The 19,808-nt window shown below is 34.2% G+C and overlaps 3 protein-coding genes across 5 annotated transcripts; all 3 read right to left on the reverse strand.

Moving 5' to 3' along the window:
• Positions 1-1,311: 1,311 nt before the first annotated feature.
• LOC129895213 (putative gamma-glutamylcyclotransferase At3g02910) lies at positions 1,312-2,254 on the reverse strand. Its single transcript, XM_055970895.1, has one exon. It carries the CDS (start codon positions 2,143-2,145, stop codon positions 1,549-1,551), a length of 597 nt encoding a protein of 198 aa, XP_055826870.1. The 5' UTR covers positions 2,146-2,254; the 3' UTR covers positions 1,312-1,548.
• Positions 2,255-8,002: 5,748 nt separating this feature from the next.
• On the reverse strand, positions 8,003-14,169 carry LOC129895430 (zinc finger CCCH domain-containing protein 56-like). 3 transcript variants are annotated; one of them, XM_055971148.1, is made up of 3 exons: positions 14,031-14,169; positions 12,742-13,535; positions 8,003-8,898 (listed from the first exon to the last, which is right to left on the reverse strand). In XM_055971148.1, exons 2-3 carry the CDS (start codon positions 13,505-13,507, stop codon positions 8,615-8,617), a joined length of 1,050 nt encoding a protein of 349 aa, XP_055827123.1. In that variant the 5' UTR covers positions 13,508-13,535; positions 14,031-14,169; the 3' UTR covers positions 8,003-8,614. The 3 variants fall into 3 exon arrangements, with proteins under 3 accessions (XP_055827123.1, XP_055827122.1, XP_055827121.1); XM_055971147.1 differs by having other exon boundaries at positions 12,742-13,636; XM_055971146.1 differs by lacking the exon at positions 14,031-14,169 and having other exon boundaries at positions 12,742-14,021.
• A 723-nt stretch (positions 14,170-14,892) lies between these two features.
• LOC129895394 (uncharacterized) lies at positions 14,893-19,808 on the reverse strand. Its single transcript, XM_055971108.1, has 5 exons — positions 19,099-19,808; positions 18,050-18,312; positions 17,389-17,506; positions 16,212-16,420; positions 14,893-15,588 (listed from the first exon to the last, which is right to left on the reverse strand). The coding sequence occupies exons 1-5, from the start codon at positions 19,543-19,545 to the stop codon at positions 15,135-15,137; spliced, it is 1,491 nt and encodes a 496-aa protein (XP_055827083.1). The 5' UTR covers positions 19,546-19,808; the 3' UTR covers positions 14,893-15,134.

A 19,808-nucleotide genomic window follows, 5' to 3' on the forward strand; every position in this document is an offset into this window, starting at 1 on the left:
AGCAGGTACACTTTTTTTTTCTTGAATTCAAAAATTCTTTCGATATTTATTTTAGAACCATCCTTTATAAAGCACGATGATAAAAGTGTGTGACATTCTAGCGCATAACAGAGCAACATGAATAATTTCTGATTAATCACGATATAGAGGATAGACTGATCGAATTATAACATCTTGTACCTTAAAAATGTAATAGATTTAGTTTCAGTATTATTAAAAGCTATGAAATGTATCAAATAGCAATGGAAAAAATGATTCCAACAGTTAGACCTTTCTTTGACAGCTCGCAACCACAGGGGCCCGCCCCGCGAGGTCAGAGTGTGCTCAGTGGTCAGCCTCCATTCGAATTATGTTATGGGGTCTTTCATTTTTTTGAGTTGTCGAGTGACGATTGCTCCATGCCCGTATTCTTCCTAAACCCCCTATTCTTAGCATGACGGAACAATGTGTAGTTGGTAAACAATGATCGATTTTTAGCTTCTCATTCAAAGAGATATTAAGCTAATATTTGACCATAAATTTTAAATCCAATCTTATAAATTTATATTTAAAGATTTGTTTGACCATAAAACTTGATCGGATTATAAAAATTTGATTTTCAAATATTTTCGAGTTCCTAAAAAATGAATCTTATATTTTTAGAGAAATTTCACTTTCACTCGCACACTTTTTTTAGAAGTTATTTCAGCTTCTCATTCAAAGAGATACTTACTAAACTAAATGGCCATATATTTTGGATCGAATTTTGAAGATCTATCTACAAATATATGTTTGACCATTATTTGATCAGATTTGATCTTCAAATATTTTCAAGTTTTCAAAAATTGATCTAACAAAACTCAGAAATTTCACCTCTCCTCACACAACGTCGCTCATGATATACATCAACACTCGCACATCCGATGCAAGTGCATATCTCACTTTTGCACAACAGGATTATGAAAATCAACGAGAAACGACGGGACGTATTGTATGTGCCAATTGCTATTTAGCTAATAAGCCCGTGGAGATTGAGGTTCCACAAGCAGTACTTCCAAACAGGATTGAAGCCACATAGTGGCTAGGGGTTCCCCTCCAGCAAAAAATTATATTATTTATATATGATTAAAATAAATTTTTATATATAAATAGTAGATGCCGAACCCCACTGGACTAGTTCATGTTTCTATTTTTTCAAATTTTAAACCCCTTATTGAAAATCCTAGCTCCACCACTGCTTCCGAATACTGTATTTGAGAACATTTTTGAAACTTTAAACTTTTTTTCCAAATAAAATGCATGTCAAAACACAACTCAAAATTCATAAAATAATTATGGTAAATTCTCTTTTCATATGCAGCAAATGAACTCAATAGTTACAAATCAGACCAAATCATTTGCTTTTGCAATTTTACAGAAAGACAGATAAACAAATCTGTCACACCTTCAGCATCAACATCTATGATCTAATAATAAACTTATTAGCAGTAGTAGCATAAACAGATCATTAAGACAATATATTAATTAACCCTTAATTAATTATAAACTAATAAAAACAAATACATAATTTCAATGGTTAACAACATTAATCGGAACAGGAGGAGCAGCAGGAGGAGCAGGAAGATTTTTGTTGCAATAACAAGAATTTGGGTTAGAAGAAATGAAAATCCCAATTTGTTCCAAAAATGTTAAATGTTGAGGCCGATCTTTACGCTTTACATACCCTTTCGCCTCTTTCTCTGTATAACAACTGAATCCCTTCTCTCCATTCCTCTTCCACAGCGCCTCCGCGTAGTTTCTGTGTGCATAATACGCCTCCCCCTCAACGGTGGTTACCGAATCTTCATCGAGTCGGACTTTGATTTGCAGCCTTTCGTAATGGGCCCGGGTAATTCCTTCTAATTCGTCCATACGGGTCAACCCACGAGCGGAAACGGCGTAAAGTTCGCCACGCACGTGCTCGCCGGAGCCGGGGAAATTGAGGAGGAAAGGAACCCTGTAGGGCCCACAGACAAGAGGGAGACGATCGACGGTTTGGTAAACGCCGAGAAAAGAAGCGTCGCCGGCGGCTATCATGTCTTGTAAGAGAACGTGATTTGAAAATCCTCTTTTGAGTGTTCCATAGGTGAAAATAATGGTGGCTTTCTCTGCACCTTCAGTCCCCATTGTTACTAAAAGTTCAGAGAATTAGCAAAAATCGAAAGCCAAAAGAGGAAAAAGGAGAAAAAACAAAAATAGAGGAAGAAGAACAAGAAGATGAAGAGGAAATTGAGGAAAAGAGGAGTTTCATTGTGAGAATAAAAAGAGCAGAGGAATGGGCCCCACCAATTTTATTTTATTTTATTTAAAAAAAGGAATTTTAAAATGTGAGGAATAATAAAACAAAAAGAAAAAAACAAAAATTGGGACCTATGAAATTTTCACCCTCTATAGTGACCACAATCTAATATTCATTAAAAAAAATAAAATTGGATGGTTGTGAAAGAGATTATGGTGAGTGGTGAGAAAGAGGATTGGAAATTGGAAATTGGAAATTGAAAATTTCAAGGTGGAGGAGAGTCCTAAAAAATTATCAAATTCTACACCATCAATCATTTATTTATTTTGGTACAATCAATGATTTTACGAAAAGGATCAAATATATCTTTATACTATTATAAATAGTTTAAATATATTATTCATTATATTTTTGGATTAAATTTATCTCTATTGTTATATTTTTGGTTTAAATTTGGTATAAATTTGTTTTTAATTTTAACGGAATAACACTTAAAAAAATTAAATTAAATAATTTATTTCTAATTTTAAATATCTGAATTTTTTTAGAAATAAATAAAATTTTCAAGTATTAATTTAAGTTTTCTTTTCTTAAAAATAACAATACAAAATGCATTTACATAATTTTAAGTATTAATACATGAAATTACTAAATATTAATTTGAATCTTTTTTATTACAAAATGAAAAATCAGAAAATGCTCCAAAATAATTTTGCCACTTTATATAGCATAATGTCTTATTATGAAGAATTTCATTTTATGTTTCTGATAGCAAGAATGTGGCAAAATTATGTTGGAGCATTTTTTGATTTATCATTTTGTAAGAAAATTTTTTTTAATTATTATTTAGAAATTTCATATATTAGTACTTAAAATTATGCAATGCATTTTGTATTGTCATTTCTAAGAAAAAAAAACTTAAATTAGTACTTGAAAATTTTATTTATTCATAAAAAATCAAATATTTAAAATTGGGAATGAATTATTTAATTTTGAGTTTTTCAATTGTTATTCTATTAAAATTAAAGGCAAATTTGTACCAAAGTATAAGAGAGTTGAACCGAAAGTATAACAGTAAGGGTATATTTAGCCTGAAAGTATAACGAATGGTATATTTAAACTATTTTCAATAGTACAGGGTATATTTGACCTTTTTTTGATGATTTTATCATTTAAACATGCATAAATTATACTCCCTCCGTCACATATTAGATGAACATCTTATTAAAAATATTTGTCCATATTACTTGATCACTTATTAAATCAAGATATAATTAATTATTTGTTTCTCATTTTACCCATACAACTAATATGACGTTTTGAATGTGAACAATTTTCAATACTAGCTATTTCTATATTCTATGTATATTACATTGATACTCCCTCCATTCTTATTTACTTGTCAAATATTTTTTAATTTGTTTTTCCTTTTTACTTGTCAATTTTGACAAATCAAGAAAGGACATTTTTTTCTTTCTATTATACCCTCAATTTATTAACATTGAGTTTATGTCTTTGAAAAATGTAGTGGGTAAATATGTTTAAAATTCTATCAATTAATAGGGGTAAAATAGTAAACTCACTATACCAATCATTTTTTTCTTAATACATGTGTCAAGTCAAAATTTGACAAGTAAAAAGAAACGGAGGGAGTATAAACAAAGGGCAAAATAGTAAAGGTAATCAATCAATTAATGATTTTTTAATCACCACATAAAATAAAAAGTGTTCATCTAATATAGAATGGAGGGATTAATAATAGGATGAAGTATACATAGCAATAAGAACCAAGTTAATCTTGTCATGATATTTTATTGAGATGCTTGAATTAAGCCCCATTTTAATTGAATATCTCAATTCTTGATAAAATCTTTCAATCAGATATTTTTCATTCAATCTCTGAAGAAGAAGAAATTGGGGGTACTTTCATTCGCTTATTCGATAGTTAAATTAATTATAGGGCTTAGTTCTGTTGGAACAAGATCTAGTTCGAGTGTCTAAATAAAATATCTTAAAAAATTTAAAGAGTTACACTGATTATATATTAACTCGTTTTATTACATATAATATGACGATATTACGGGATGTGTTCGGTATGGATTATTATTTTTTCATGTTTGATAGATCCAAAAAAATGAAAATTATCTTTTGTAAAGAAAAACAAATTACACGAGTGTTTTTGCGAGTTACTCACATTTAGAGCCCGCTTGGCCAATATTTTTATTTTTATATTTTCTATTATAAATTGATTACTTCTAGAAGGCTGATGATTTTATATGATATTTTTAATTTTATTTTTTTGTAAAAATATATATGTTAAGTTAATATGATTATATATTGAAAAAATATTTTAACTATATATATAATTGGAAGAAAAACACGACATTCGATATCCACTTCGAAAAAGTGATTCCAACTTATTTTGTGTTTCTGTTGGAGTTTGAACCTGAAACATCGTGGGTTTTAATTATTTTACTGACCATAGTCTTAATTATATAAATAAATCTTGCAACACGCAAATTTAAATTTAATCAAATTCTAATCTAAATATCAGATACCAAATAAAAAAACTTTTTTTAGGCATTTTCTGGTGTAGTCATTTTACACACAATGATGTATCAATTAATCATCTCACAATGTGATATAGGAGTAAAACGTATATGATGAAAGCTTGCTTAGAACACGTACCAAACTTTTATTAGAAAGAAACCGAACAAAGAATACTACGATAAGGACCAAGTCTTTTTTTAAAAAAAATAATAAATTGATTTTCCGTGTGTGTTTTTGGACCTTGGAATTCGGAGATTTTTAATGGCCAAAATTCAGGTGAAATAGGCAATTAAATCTTAATGTATAATTGGACTAATCTTCAAATTTAATTAAATTAGATTAAATTTAATATTTCAAATTAAAAGTTAGATATTTAAAAATTATATTAAAAAATACAATAAATTGCAATCATTTTTATATTAATAAGATTATATATTTATATATATTACAATGTTGATTAAAATTTATGCAATATGACTCTCAAAAAAATGAAACATAATAAATAAAAGTGACTGACAAATCAATAATTACTCACCAAATTAAATATTACATGGATTAAAATTAAATTTATGTCCCTTCGGATTTATTCGATATAAACAATGATATTTATTTATGTTTAAAAAAACCATCATTAGAAATGGAGGTTCAATATTAGATTTGATATTTTAATAATTAAAAATAAATATTAATACGATAAAATTTGGATTCGATTTATAAGTGAGTCCACCTACCACATGTAGAGTTGGAAGATTTGTTTTTTGGAACATGTGGTCACAGAGATTTTTAAAATAAAATGTTGTAAGGCAGCTGTCTCTACGCTCATGTTTGGTTAGTGACACTTGCACGGCTTTTGTACTTTTAGTTGTACCTTATTCTTTTGTTCTTTTTTGCCTTTTGCCTTTCCCCATTTCCTTTTTCATCTTCTCATTTTTCCACCTAATAATTGATACGCCAGATAAGATGAATATTTTTAAATTTATTTTATTTTAGTTTTTAAATAGAATAAATTAATTCAAGAATTATAATATTAGGATTATAATTTCAGATGAATTTGATATGCATATCAAATGATCTCTCACACTCTGTTTGGATGATTGTTATGTATTATTTCATAATGTATCATATTATGTTGAGTTATGTTGTATTGTATCGTAAGATATTGTTTTAATGAATACATCGTTTGGAATGACTATATCGTTCTTCATTGTAACATAGTATCAAACATCAATAATTTGCATGATAAACCTACAAAAAAGGTAAGGTACGAGGTAAAGCTACTATAAAAAGGTAGGGTGAAATATAAAATAAGAGTATTAAATAATAAATAAAGACAAAATAGAAAGAGAATATTAAGGTTCGATGCGATCACACCAAATTGGTTATTAACAAAATAAAACTTTTCGTTGCTACCTAACGATGGTTAAACGATTAATACAATAAAATTTAAATAACAATCAAAATATTTGTTATATTTAAACTAACAATATAATACATACAATACAACGGATAACAACCATTCAAACAAGATGTTAGTATTTACGAAATTTTTCGTTAATAAGTATTATTTAATCTTTAAAATATCTTATGCCATTATTTTTAATATAAACCATAGAATAAATTATCCCATATAAAAAAAAATCTCATAAAATATTCCTAACTCATATTATCTATCTACCTCCCCTTACTACTACTTTTATTCTCTCCCCCACCATCATTGCTTTTCAAACTTCAAACAGTGAGTGAAAAGATAGTGAACTTATCAAATTGGGCAACTCAATATTCATTGTTTGCTTTTACTTTAATTTATGTTAGATTTTTTTTGCTTTTATGCTTTTGATTAATGTGGACTGATAACCCCCCCCCCCCCCCCCCCCCGAAATAACTTATTAATGGGAAAGATGGTCTAGCGTTCTAATTAAGCAAACATTTACACAAAGAATGGTGTCCCATTCCAAAGATACTATTCCATTGATGCAGAATGAAGGTGTCTTTAAGGGGTGGATCGATCGGTTTGATTCGATTATCGATCGATCTAATTCGATTTTATGGATTATTGATTTGACTAATCAATTTTTAATTTTTAAATATGCTAAATCAATAACTAATTAATAAGATATTTTTATTGATTTTCGATTATCAATTTATCGATTTTCAGTTTAACCAATAAGAAAATACTCATAAAAAGTATAGGACTTCTTCAATAATTAAGTATGATTGGATAATAATATAACTTTACAAAATGTTCATAAAATAGAAACAGTAGTAACTAACGTGAAAAGAACTATATAAGTGCAACACAAATAAAAGAACTAAAATAATAATGTGAATTGAAGGCTAAAGAACAAATGTAGTAACTAGTAAGATATTGATATTAATATTTAATATTTATGTAGGGGTAAAGTAGTAAATTACTACAGTCTTAATGGGTCATCGGTTTACCCAATTACTCAATAATAAAAAATCAAAATCGAACCGATAATCTGATTTTTTTTTATAAAATCATTAAAAACATGTTAACTCAATAGCAATAACTAATAACATTTTTTTCAGTGTGATTTATTAGTCGGCATGATTTTTGCGCAAAAATCGGTGTGTTCGGTAAGAAAGGAAAAACAAATTAATGAATTTTTTTTAAAGGAAAATAAGTAGATTTTTTTTTTATGTTTCAATTTGTAAGTAATTTAATAGACTCACTTAACACTTTTTAAAATTTATTCTATATATACCTGCAGTCAGTCATACTGAAACACATGTTAAAATTAATTAAAATTTTAATCATATATATCTGAGCGTGAAAAAAAATGTATTTTTCCTTAATGTTATTTAGTACTTAATATTCGTAGAAAAAAATATAAACATTTTTTTACTTAAATGAAACAATAACAAACAGTAGAAGTAAAGTCCCACATAGTTGCGTCAAGAAAGCCCAACAAGCCATGACAACTAGTTGAAGCATCAATAAGACACGATACTTAAAGCACAGTTTGATTAGAACAAAAGTGAAACACGACGACTAATTTGAGACGGAGAGTATTTATTTTATCAAATGTATGATGTTCTCTTTTTTTAGTTTACATTGTTAAATTTACAAGTGATTTATATTTGTACCAATATTTATGTTTTAAATTAAAATTTTCAAATTTTTTAAGACGATTTGTTCATTCAAACACCACACACAAAAAGACACAAAGGGAGTACTATCTTAGTATTTACATATATGATATACAAAGTTCAGTATTTGCAAATAGTAGGATTAATAAATGATTGAATCATACAAGTAGATTTTGGAGATCCAAGATTTTAAATTTAAGTTACAACACAAACAAATACAAACTCTTCTGTTCCAATCTTGGTAGATAGATTTACCATGTTGTAATAGATACTTCCATTCTTGGTAGATAGATTTACCATGTTGTAATAGATACTTCCATTGAATTACTAGATACGGATGTGAAATGACCCAATTACTACTGCAATCTAAAAGGGTATTCTGGTGCATTAAAACTCCTGTTATACACAAAATCCGAGGAAGGACCGGACCACACTACTGCCGAAGTTTGAAAAGATTTGCCTCATCTCTTCTACAACAGAGATTTTGATCCTCCTTTTCTTCCAAACAAGGATGGTAGAATACACAGAGCAAACACATGCTAACAAACAACTATTTTATTTGTAGCTCGAAAACAACATTCCTCCATTGCAGTTCAAAGCAATACAAAAGAACTCAAATTCCTTTGGATGCCTATACCTGCCTCGATAACAAGATTATCTTCATAAACGGAGAAGTAGTTAGCAAACACGACTTCTTCACTCGATGTCATCAATCCAGTCGCCATATATCTTACTAATTTTTTCTGGCCCTTTCCATTTCTGAATGACCCTTTGGCCAGTCCTCTGGACTATGCCAGAGGGCCTTTGCACTTGAACGCCCGACCCCAAATGGTAAACATCTGCATGAGGTGCTGAAATGGTTGAGGGCACCGAACCTTCTGCTGCTTTAAAAGGACCCCCTCCCTGCTTTAAATCTGGAGGAGTAGATAGCGAATCTGTGCCTTCCATCTCCACTAGTCCTCCCCCATATTTGTGCAATTCTGCCAGAAAGATGGCTGATGTTAGCACCAGATCACATATACAAATAGAATTAGGAAAAAGAAAATCAATAGGGTGGGTGGAATATCAAGAACATCTTTAGAAATGAATATCAAGTTCGAAATCCAAATAATTTTGAGACAATATCTCAAAATTGGCAAAGCCTCAAGAATTGTGCTCTGGTGATGTAGGTTATATTGATGCAGAATTTACCACTATATACAATTAGTTTATACAGGTCTCCCTACACGAAAATCAAAGACAATTCCAAGTATACCTAATCAAGTCAACATTCGATTGCTTCCCAGTGCTTCATAACTCATATAGGAGTTTGATAGATGACTCTGAGCAAAATAACTATATCATAACATCTACTTATCACAAATAATTAAATGGCAATATTAAAGACATTTTCAAATAATCCCAGGATCAAAACTCTAATAAACCCATCTTCCACCCATCCACAAATGGACTGCAGACCTGAACCTAAATGACAAGAGAAGGAGTTGTGAACAGTCGACAGCCTGCAAGTTAAATATTCAGGCAATAAGAGCAAATGACCAATTCCAGTGGGATAGAACAGGTGATAACACCCAAAGGTATTTCAGTATGAGAACTACCTAAAAGTGACTATATAATTAAGAATGAGTCGCCATGTTCAGTATTAAAGCACACTCTCTACTCCTGGACAAGAAATATCAAAGCTACATTTTCTGCTTTCCTTTTGCGCCGACCTCTATCAAATTTTAACTTTTCCTTTTCGTTTTAATATCTAAAATCTTCAAGGGTGATATCCAAAACTGTAATAATTACAGGGATATCAAGTTGTTAGCCACACTATGAAGATTTGGGAGAGAGTAGTGGAGAGGAGGGTGAGGAGAGGAGTGTCAATCTCAGAGAACCAGTTCGGATTCATGACCGAGCTGTCGACTACTGAAGCAATCCATCTTATGCGGAGACTGGTGGAGAAATTTAGAGAAAGAAAAAGGGATCTTGGTGTTCATTGACCTTGAAAAGGCATGTTCTCTAGGGATGTCTGGAGGCTAAAGGTGTCTCGATAGTGTATATTAGGATGATAAAGGACATGTATGCTGGAGCCAAGACTCGGGTTAGGACGGTGGGAGGTGACTCAGAGCATTTTCTTGTTGAGATGGGCCTACAGCAGGGATCCGTGCTAAGTCCTTTTCTTTTTGCCTTGGTGATGGATGAGCTGACACAGTCTATTCAGGAGGAGGTTCCATGGTATATGCTATTTGCGGACGACATAGTTTTGATTGATGAGACTCGCGACAGAGTTAATGATAGGTTGGAGGTTTGGAGACAAACGCTGGAGTCCAAAAGGTTCAGATTGAGCAGGACCAAAACAGAATACATGGAATGCAAATTTAGTGTTGCAATGGATGAACAGGGCACGAAAGTGAGGCTTGCCACTCAACCTATCCACAAGATAGAAAGCTTTAAATATCTTGGATCCATCATCCAGAGTAGTGGGGACATAGATGATGTCACGCACCGCATTGAGGCAGCGTGGATGAATTAGAGGTTTGCCTCTGGAGTCTTGTGTGATAAGAAAGTACCACCTAAACTTAAAGGTAAGTTCTACAGAATGGTGATTAGACTAGCGTTGTTATATGGAGTGGAGTGTTGGCCAGTAAAGAACTCTCATGTTCAGAAGATGCATGTTGCGGAGATGAGGATGCTGAGATGGATGTGTGGACCCACTAGGAGTGATAAGATTAGGAATGAGGTTATTCGGGAGAAGGTGAGAGTGGCATTTGTGGCAAACAAGATGAGAGAAGCGAGACTGAGATGGTTTGAACATGTGCAGAGGAGGGGTGTCGACGCCCCAGTTCGGAGGTGCGAGCGGTTGGAATTGGGGGTTATGCGGAGGGGTAGGGGTAGACCGAAAAAGTATTGGAGAGAGGCGATTAGACAAGATATGGCGCTACTCCATGTCATAGAAGACATGACCTTAGATAGAAATGAGTGGAGGTCTCGGATTAGGGTAGAAGGCTAGTAGGGATAGAATAGTGTCTTGCCGTGTGTCGGTTTAGGTGGTCGTAGGTATAGGCGTGCCTTTATAGTTGTGTTGTTATTAGTTATTACCTTTGATTATCACATTACTTTGCTATCGTTATTATTCTTGTCTTGTAAAATTTGCATCGCTTTTTTTTGCCATTATGCTATATTTATTGTTTTTCTCTTACTTGAGACTGACTTTTGAGCCGGGGGTCTTTCAGAAACAACCTCTCTATCTCCATGAGGTAGTGGTAAGGTCTGCGTACATATTACCCTCCCCAGACCCCACTTCACTTGTGAAGTGGGAATTTCACTGGGTATGTTGTTGTTGTTGTTTTTTGTTTAATATCTAAATTCTAAAAACAGTCCCACCTCTTCTTCTAACTAAATTCGGCATTAATTCTTTCCTAAAGTAAGACAACCAATACTAACAACACAGGTTTATATCCAGCCTTTACTGAACAAATCAGTTCAAAAATTGCCTTAGGATGTGAGATTATTTATAGAGAGAAGGCAAAGACAGCTAAGTGGTAACCTTCTGTAGTCAATGGTAAAAAGAAAAGAGGGGAGTGTGTGTTGCTGCTTGTTTCTTTCTAAAACTCAATAATTATCTTGCAAGGAAAAACAGTGGTTTTCTAAAACTAGAAGTTCTATAAAGCTCACACTTAACCATGTACTGCTAACATACAAATAACTAAACAAACTAGAAATTACTGGGCATAATGTATTGTACCAGCATGGCGAAGTCTTAATCCCAACTAGCTAGTAATGTATCCACCTCTATCACTCACATCTAATTGTTAGATATATTGATGATTTGTCCACCTACATTTATGATTAAAACTAAGTTATTGTTTTTCAGTTTTCCCCCAGAAAGGCCAGTGATGTACCAAAAAAAGAACGCTCAGGTGGCACGCTATACATCACATCAAGTAAAAGGCAGTTCCACTGTGTCTCTTCAATATCTCCTTCAGGCCCCCTGCCCTTCTTTTCCCTCTCCATAACTGAACATTCATATTTTCCATTCAGTTAACATCACATTGTTGGAGGTGGAACTTTCCCTGTGTTGCAGAGGGATTTTGAGACAAATTAAGAATTTTCTAAAACTGAAGATTCTCTAATTCACATTCATTTGCTAGACCGACATACAAATCTCTAAACAAACCAAAGAAATTTTCTCAGCAAAGCTGAACCTAATGTAAATGTACCAGCATGACTTAAACCATAATCTCAAACAGATGGTATCGCCTGCATGGATATTTCAAATATCACTTCTGGTGGTGTTATGTCCTTCGTTAAATCAGCATGGAGACAAAACATTGAACATTTACAAAGCACTGTAGGTTTCTTTAGACAACTTCTCTCCATGTGAGAATAGATCTTTGTCCACCTTTTGTTTATGAATAAAGAAAGACCTTTGTCCTCTTTTGACACCTACAATCATCATAGTGTAGAGTTACACCTGATCAATGCATTTGGAGGTCTACGTAGAGCATACAAACCATGCCAACCTATTTTCTCTCTTTTTTTTATTTTCCAATAAATCAAGAACAATCATCCCTCGATTTATAATCTATATGTACTACATGTACCTTTTGTCGGATGTGATTATTTCTAATGTTGTAAAAAGCACGTCCATCTCAACATTTGTATGTCTATGACACTCACCTAGTGTGATGCGCATTTTTACCCAAACCAAAATTTAACCAAGTATATATATGCAGAGAAAAAAGAAATACAAAGCACAAACTAGCAACACTCACTACAACCAGTAAAATCACATCTCCTATACCAAAAAAACAAATAAGCAAAAACCACATTCATACCTGCCGCTCCATGTGCAAAATGACACTTGCTGCCAAACGGGCAATAACCAGTGGTCTCCCACTTATTACAAATTCTTGTTTTCCAGTTTGAAGGCTTCAGGTTTGCTCCAGCAGCATTATTACCAAATCCACCTACAGTGGGAGTCACACTTATTGCAACACTCTCTCTAGCTCGAGATTGTTCATCATGAAGGAAAGTGCAAGTATCTCCATAAGGGCATCCTTCTTCAGTATAGAACTTCTTGCAATGCCTCCCTTTGTAGGACCTTTGGGACTCTGCACGCAGCTCAGGAGAACTGGCAGTTGGTATCTGGTGTTCTTCTCTTGGTTCCAGCATCACTCCCCCACCACACTCACTTTCATGTGCAGCCACTATATCTTGCCAATTGGGAGGTGGCTTGCGCAGCTCCTCTATGCCATGAGCAAAGTTACAATTAGTAATATAAGGGCAGACCCCAGCGCGGAACTTGCAACATAATTTAGTTTTGAAGAACATCTTTCCAATTGCTTTGGAGCGATTATTAACTGAATCTACCCCCTGCAAGTTCCTTGATTTCTTGTGTGGAGGCTCACTTCCAGATCGGTTTTGGGAATGTCTACCATCCTGACTCGAATTGGAAGGGGTCTCAGTGGAGAGATCGGTGTTCCAGGCTCTATAATCATCCTCAGTAGCCCAATCTGCCTGATCAGGAAAACCAGGACCCCAATTGTAAGAGCCACTAACATCACTCCCTCCAGCAAAACTGGCTTCTCCCATGAAATCCATGAAGAACCAAAACTCCCGGCCAAATATGCTCAAAACCACCAAAAACAATATACTATAGAGTGATTCGACATACAAAAATAAGCAACCCCAGATCACAAGCAACAAGATTAAACTCTTCCTGCTACAACTCTTCAAATAAATTACCCAAAACAAGAAAAAAAAAAACAGAACTAAGAGATCAAAACAAGAATAACCACTTAAAGCTAACTTTTTTTGCTTGATAACAAGAGAGGATAACATTAAAAATTCAATCTTTAAACTTAATTATACTCTAAACCCACCAAAATACATGTTCAAATGAAAGAATATCTTCAGTGGAATTCGACTTTTTCAACAAACGACCATGCCCTAATAAGGGCAAAACGCAAAAACCAAACAACAGAAACTCAACCAGACAATATCAATTCGAAAACCAAAATCAAGAAAAGGAAAAACTAGTAAAAGTAGTTATTATCCCCCAAAAAATACCCGTAAAGGCAACTTCAGATAAAGAAAAATCTGAGATTAAATTTATTTCAACTACCTGAAGAAGCTAATGAGATGGAACTCAGCAGATATTTGGTAATTCCTCAATCTCCTCGAAGAGCGATGTTGTTGTTATTATCACTCTGAAAATATAGATTTCTCTTCAGATATTTTGAACAATTATTAATAATTGCAAAAGCTCTTCGTCAAATTTGTTTTTCTTACTTACATAAGCCTCCCCTATGATTCAAAGAATTACAATGCTCTCCCTCACTTTTTCCTATTACTATTTTTTTTGGTTTATTATTTGGTTTTGTGCAAACTCATTCCTAATCCCACTTTGTAATGATTCTTGATTATGCTTAATGAGTAAATTTCTTCTTTACCAAAAAAAAAAAATTATAGCTTTACCCATAATTTTTCTTTTTCATTTCATATGTGTTTTGGAGACTCGACTAACTTAAATTTATGTTGAAATCACTTTAAAGATAAAAAGCTACATATCAAAAACGACTCAATTTCTAAAACTCGAAATGAAAGAATCATTACCACCTATCATAAGTGATTACTCTTTTTTCTATTATTTATTTATGCACATAGATTAATTGTCAAAAAAAAAAAATATTTTGTGTTTTTTCTAAACATAATCCTATCTTATACTCCTCATCCATTTTTATTTGTCCACTATATTAAAAATAGATATCCAATAATATGTGTCCAATTTAAAAAATCAATGATTTACTTATACATTTTTAAAGCATTAAATTTAATATGTACCCATATCACTTACTGTTTCTTAGGTATGTGTCAAGTCAATAATGGACAACTATTAGTGGACGGAGAGGGAGTACTTGAGAGTGAAAAACATATATGGCCGCCAAATATACATCAAGGCCTTTTGAAATCTAAAACGAAGCAAATTCAATGAAATATAAATATTTTGCTGAGTCCATTAAACCAATTACGTGAATAATTACAATGAATGTCAATGTACACAACTCAACATCTATGAATGTGAGAATGGAACTAATGCTACAATCACTAAACTGATGTTCAGGTCGGCTTGAGTGCATCTTGAATAATTCCACAGGCATGTACTACCTCACGCTACTGCACGTACCGAGTAACTTTGAACATCAAGGCTTTGCTCACTTTCCGAGTATTACAAGCTGGAGATTTGATCGGAACCTATGTCTGACCAAAAAGTTGAGTTCCTGCAGTGGACGGAAAATGACTCCGCCAACCCAATAGCGTCTTGTACCCTAAGCCTAGTACCTTGTTGTCCTACAACTACGGATGCAACCTTGGCTGCTATGGAACCCATGTTTTTCAAATCAGATACACCCCTCAATATTCCATACAAAATACCTGATGCGTAAGCATCCCCTGCGCCACAGGTATCCACGGGCGTGCATGGTGACGGAGGAATATAGATAGCTTCACCTTTCACGCCAATGTAAGAGCCTTTGGGCCCATCTGTGACGGAAACTAAAGGGACGAAATGGCTCAGGTACCTTGTAGCAGAAAGGGGACTTTCATTTGATGAAAAATGACAGAAAGCTCTTGCTTCTTCACTGTTCGCGAATACTATATCTGCATAATTTGCCATGATTTCCCTGGACGAAATATGCAGCAGATAAGATAAACAATACTGGAATAGTAGAAGAAACAAAACTCAAATTCACTATGTACATGTCTAAACAAGAAATTTTGGTTTTCTGACTCAAGTTTTTATGATAATTAAAATGGACTACTAGCCACTAGTAGACTTTAGCCTGATCAAATAAGCCTGTTCAAGATCTAGCATGAATCTGCATGAATTTCTCTTTACAAATTGAGGTTCCGAACTCCGAAGACTGAGTTAATAACCCAATTATCCAAGGTTTCCTCTTTTCTTTTTTTTTTCTTTTTTTTTGATGAAGTAAGGTATTTCATTAAAATTACAGAATAGACAAAAGGACTCACAGAGAGCATAAGCAAGCAAAAGTTGTTAGCTCCTTTACAATCTTCAAACTATTACTAGAGAGCTAACAAAGCCAAGAAATTGTTCAGTGCTAAATACAGGGGTTAAATTGACCCAACTGAACAGTATAAGTAAACATCAAGCTTCAAGAGAGTGGTTTCCTCTTTCTTTCTACATTTGAGTTATTAGAGTGGGGTTTTTTTCCCTTTGGGAAGAGGGGGTGGGAGACCATTTCAGCTTTATTATGCAGAAGCAAGATAGAAAATAAGGTTTTACCAGTAATCATCATAATATCTCTCAATGCAGGACACATCTGATGCTGTGATGGCAACTAATGCTCCATTCTTGCGGGCTTCCTTGCAGACTTTTGAAATAGTTCGGACTGTATCAGGAAGTTCAAACAAGTATCCCTCCACAACCAATATATTTGTTTTGGTAATTGCCTCCACCAAGCATGGGTCATAGTTTATCCTTGATGACGTACCCTGATGTCACAATAGTAGCAGAGAAAAGCAGTTAAAAAGACATGCTGCAGAAGGGACACTCACTAAAACGAGATGTGGAAAGCAAAATAAAGCATTGATGCAATTTGAACCAGTGAGCAAGGTTTTTTCCATCCTATGTTTGCTCAGACACTCCAAAATTGTTGCCGCACCGGTGTCAGATTCCAAACTGCACTACTTTTGGAGTATCCGACACGCAACCATCAACATTTTTGAGGAGTCCAAGTAACATAGGTTCTATCTTTGTTTGTATAAGGCCTATGAAAGAAAAAAAAACACTCTCTCTTGTTCTATGAGGCCCATAACACTGTATCATTGCAAAGCAAAAGGCAGCTAAACAGACGGTCTTTCCTGACTTGCAGTAAGAGAACAATGCATATTGCATACAAGACTTTGCTGAGCCACAATAACCCACTATTTATCCCACCAAGGAGAAGACCACGAGAAAAGGGAATTTTCTGTTCTCTTTATCTTTTCTTCTCCATTAAAAGAAGAAATCACGCCTTTTTCTGACTCCTCTAGTTTGCTTTTCATAAAATGTATAACTAGCTCAGAGCCAGCCAAAAGAATTGTTAAACCATGGCTTAAAATGGTTTACTTACATAAGATAGTATTAGCAAAAGTAGTAAAGTTTAAGGTTCTTCCCGAGGTAAAGTCATTACAGGTCATAACCGGAAAAAAAAAAGAAAAGGAAAAAGGTTCAATGGGTGAATTGATCAAGAACTCTTTCCCTTAAACCATGGATCATCAGCTCAAGGAACCAATTGAGCATACTGCAAGTAGATACCCATAGATAGTGATAGGGTGACAGGTTTGGAACTCTGGCTCGTATGCCATAAGGTCTACAATTATGTCTGGGAGAGGGTTACTCTAATCCACTCAGCACCCAGTTAGCTGCCATTTCCATGCAGAAAAGGATATGTTTGAGTTACTATAGAACATTTACTGACCTGGTATGCTAGCATTGTTCGCTGAGCATCCGAAGTTGTGAGGACTATCACAGTTCCTGTCGTCCCATCCTTCACTGGTGCTGATAAAAAATTCACATTTGCTCGTCGAAGTTTGGATCTATATACAAAGTGATACAGCTCCTGTCAGTGGTCAGTCTAATTGACGCACTAGGATCAAAACCAATCATTGGACAGTATACAACAAACTCTCTCAAGCACCCCATTTAATTGTTGGAAGGTTTTAAAATTTTTCATATATAAATCATGAGAGTGGACATTCATTCAAAAATCTAGGATGCATAACACCAAAAGATTCTGTGTTCCATCAACTAGTGAAATCTCAGAGATCCATGTACAGCTTGTAGTGAGAGTTTTTGCAGTGGTCCGGCCCCCCACCCCCATACCCAACCGATGACTGCAGCACCATCAAAATGACACGACATGGGGAAAAAAGTGGGAGTGGGGGGAGATATTTGACTAGTGATAGTCCAGTGGTAAGAGCCCTTTGCTTCTAATCATACAAGTAAGGGTTCGATTCACCAATGGAGTAGTAGTAGGAAAAGCAGTTGTTGAGATCCTAGGTAAGGGGTTCAAAGGGAGGACTTCACAATATCAATCCCAAAAACGTAAATGGGATAAGACTAAAAGAGTTGAACTTTACCTGTAAAATCCACCCAACGGATCACTTCCAATACTACCAGCCAAAGCCACATTCAGAGCAGGACCAGCTATTGGCTGACCACCAAGCCTGGCCAAGGCAACCAGACTATTAGAAAGTGAACCACCTGCAGCGGCCTTGTAGCTACATCCGTCCATCGCACGCAAAACTTTACCCCTTTCCTCATGATTGACAACCTTTCTGGTACCCTTCTCTAATCCAAGCCTTTCCAGAAACTCATTGTCAACCGTGCCAGAAAAATCAACCTGTATAATCACCAAAGAACATCACTACATGTAAGAAGCTGGTACTATAACAAAGATATATCTGTCTATTGTCTCAACATTGTGAAACTTCGGTGGGAGCAATGACAAACCAAATAAAGCAATACAGTGAAGTTAATGCCAGTTAGGGTAGTGTGGTGCATACTGCCATAGTGTCATTCATGAAAGAGAAGATTTTTTTTAAAAAAAAAAAAGATAAGAAGACAAAGGATTATACATAAATTTCACTCATTCTGAATTAGAAATACATCTAGATATAGCTTTAAGGTATATGAACAACTAAACGAAAGCAAAACATTATCTGTAAGGGAGTAAAAAGCATAGGGATCCTTCAACATCCTTTTTATTTCAATTCAATCCTAGGAAGACCCATAGGAACTTATATACAAACTTGTTTTCCGGATTCTCCCCCTACAATGTAAGAACACATTAATATGGAATTAATCAATATTCCCATCATTCACTGTTTGTCATAAAGGGATTACAGAACTGCTCCATTTCATTTATAAATATAAAAAAACATAGTCCCTCCGTTTTAATCTATTTGTCTTACTTTGCTTTTTAGTCCAGTCCAAAAAGAATGGTTCTTTCCTCTTTTTTTGGCAATTTTGGTACATTATTTTTTACTTTAACACCACAAGTCGTGCCAAGTCAAAACTAGACGATCAAATCGACAACAGAGGGAGTACATTCTAACAATTGGGCCTCCTCTAAAACATTCCTACTGACAATTAAGTACAAAATGAAAAGGGGTGCAAGGGAATTTACCATAGCTTGGCCAAGGCCTAATACATCCCATCTTTGAGGAAGATCGGAATTTGAATAACCCACATCTTCCTCATCAACAATCAACACTTGGTCTTCATCGTCAGTTTCACACCCTTGTTCCTCATTTTCACCCGACCCAATTTCCGAGCTTTCCCCATCAGAATTTCTACCAGAAGAGGAAAATTCAAATTCAGAGGAAGACGAAAAGGCCCTCGGAACCACATAATCGGCAGCCGACATAGAACAACCCGAAGAAACGAAAAAACACGAACTGGAACCGAAATTTCTATTGCTTGATGTAACATGGCTGAAATTAGACTGATTCCTTAAAAGGGTAAGTAGAGAAGACGGCGGAGATGAAGTTTCTGAAGATAAAAAGGACGGGAAAGCTCTGGTAACTGTAGAAGAAGAAGAAGAAGAAGATAAGGAGAGAAGAGAAAAAGACATGGTTTTTTTTTCTTTCAAGAATTTCTATTTTGAGGTGAAAGCAAGAATAGAAAAAAGGGTATTTATGGGCTATTAATGTAGTGATGATAGTGAAAAACGAAGCTCCGTTCAAATCTAGTGCCCGCCGTCTTCTTCGCAGGGAGCAAAGAGGCCTCAGGCTCCGGTCACCTGTGAACGTGGGTCGAAATGTATCCCTACTTTATCATCAACTGGCTTCCCGACTATATATTATATATTTATTTTTCGATAATTTCGTAATATCT

The sequence above is a fragment of the Solanum dulcamara genome, chromosome 7 (genome assembly GCF_947179165.1).
Source record: "Solanum dulcamara chromosome 7, daSolDulc1.2, whole genome shotgun sequence".
NCBI lineage: Eukaryota > Viridiplantae > Streptophyta > Magnoliopsida > Solanales > Solanaceae > Solanum > Solanum dulcamara.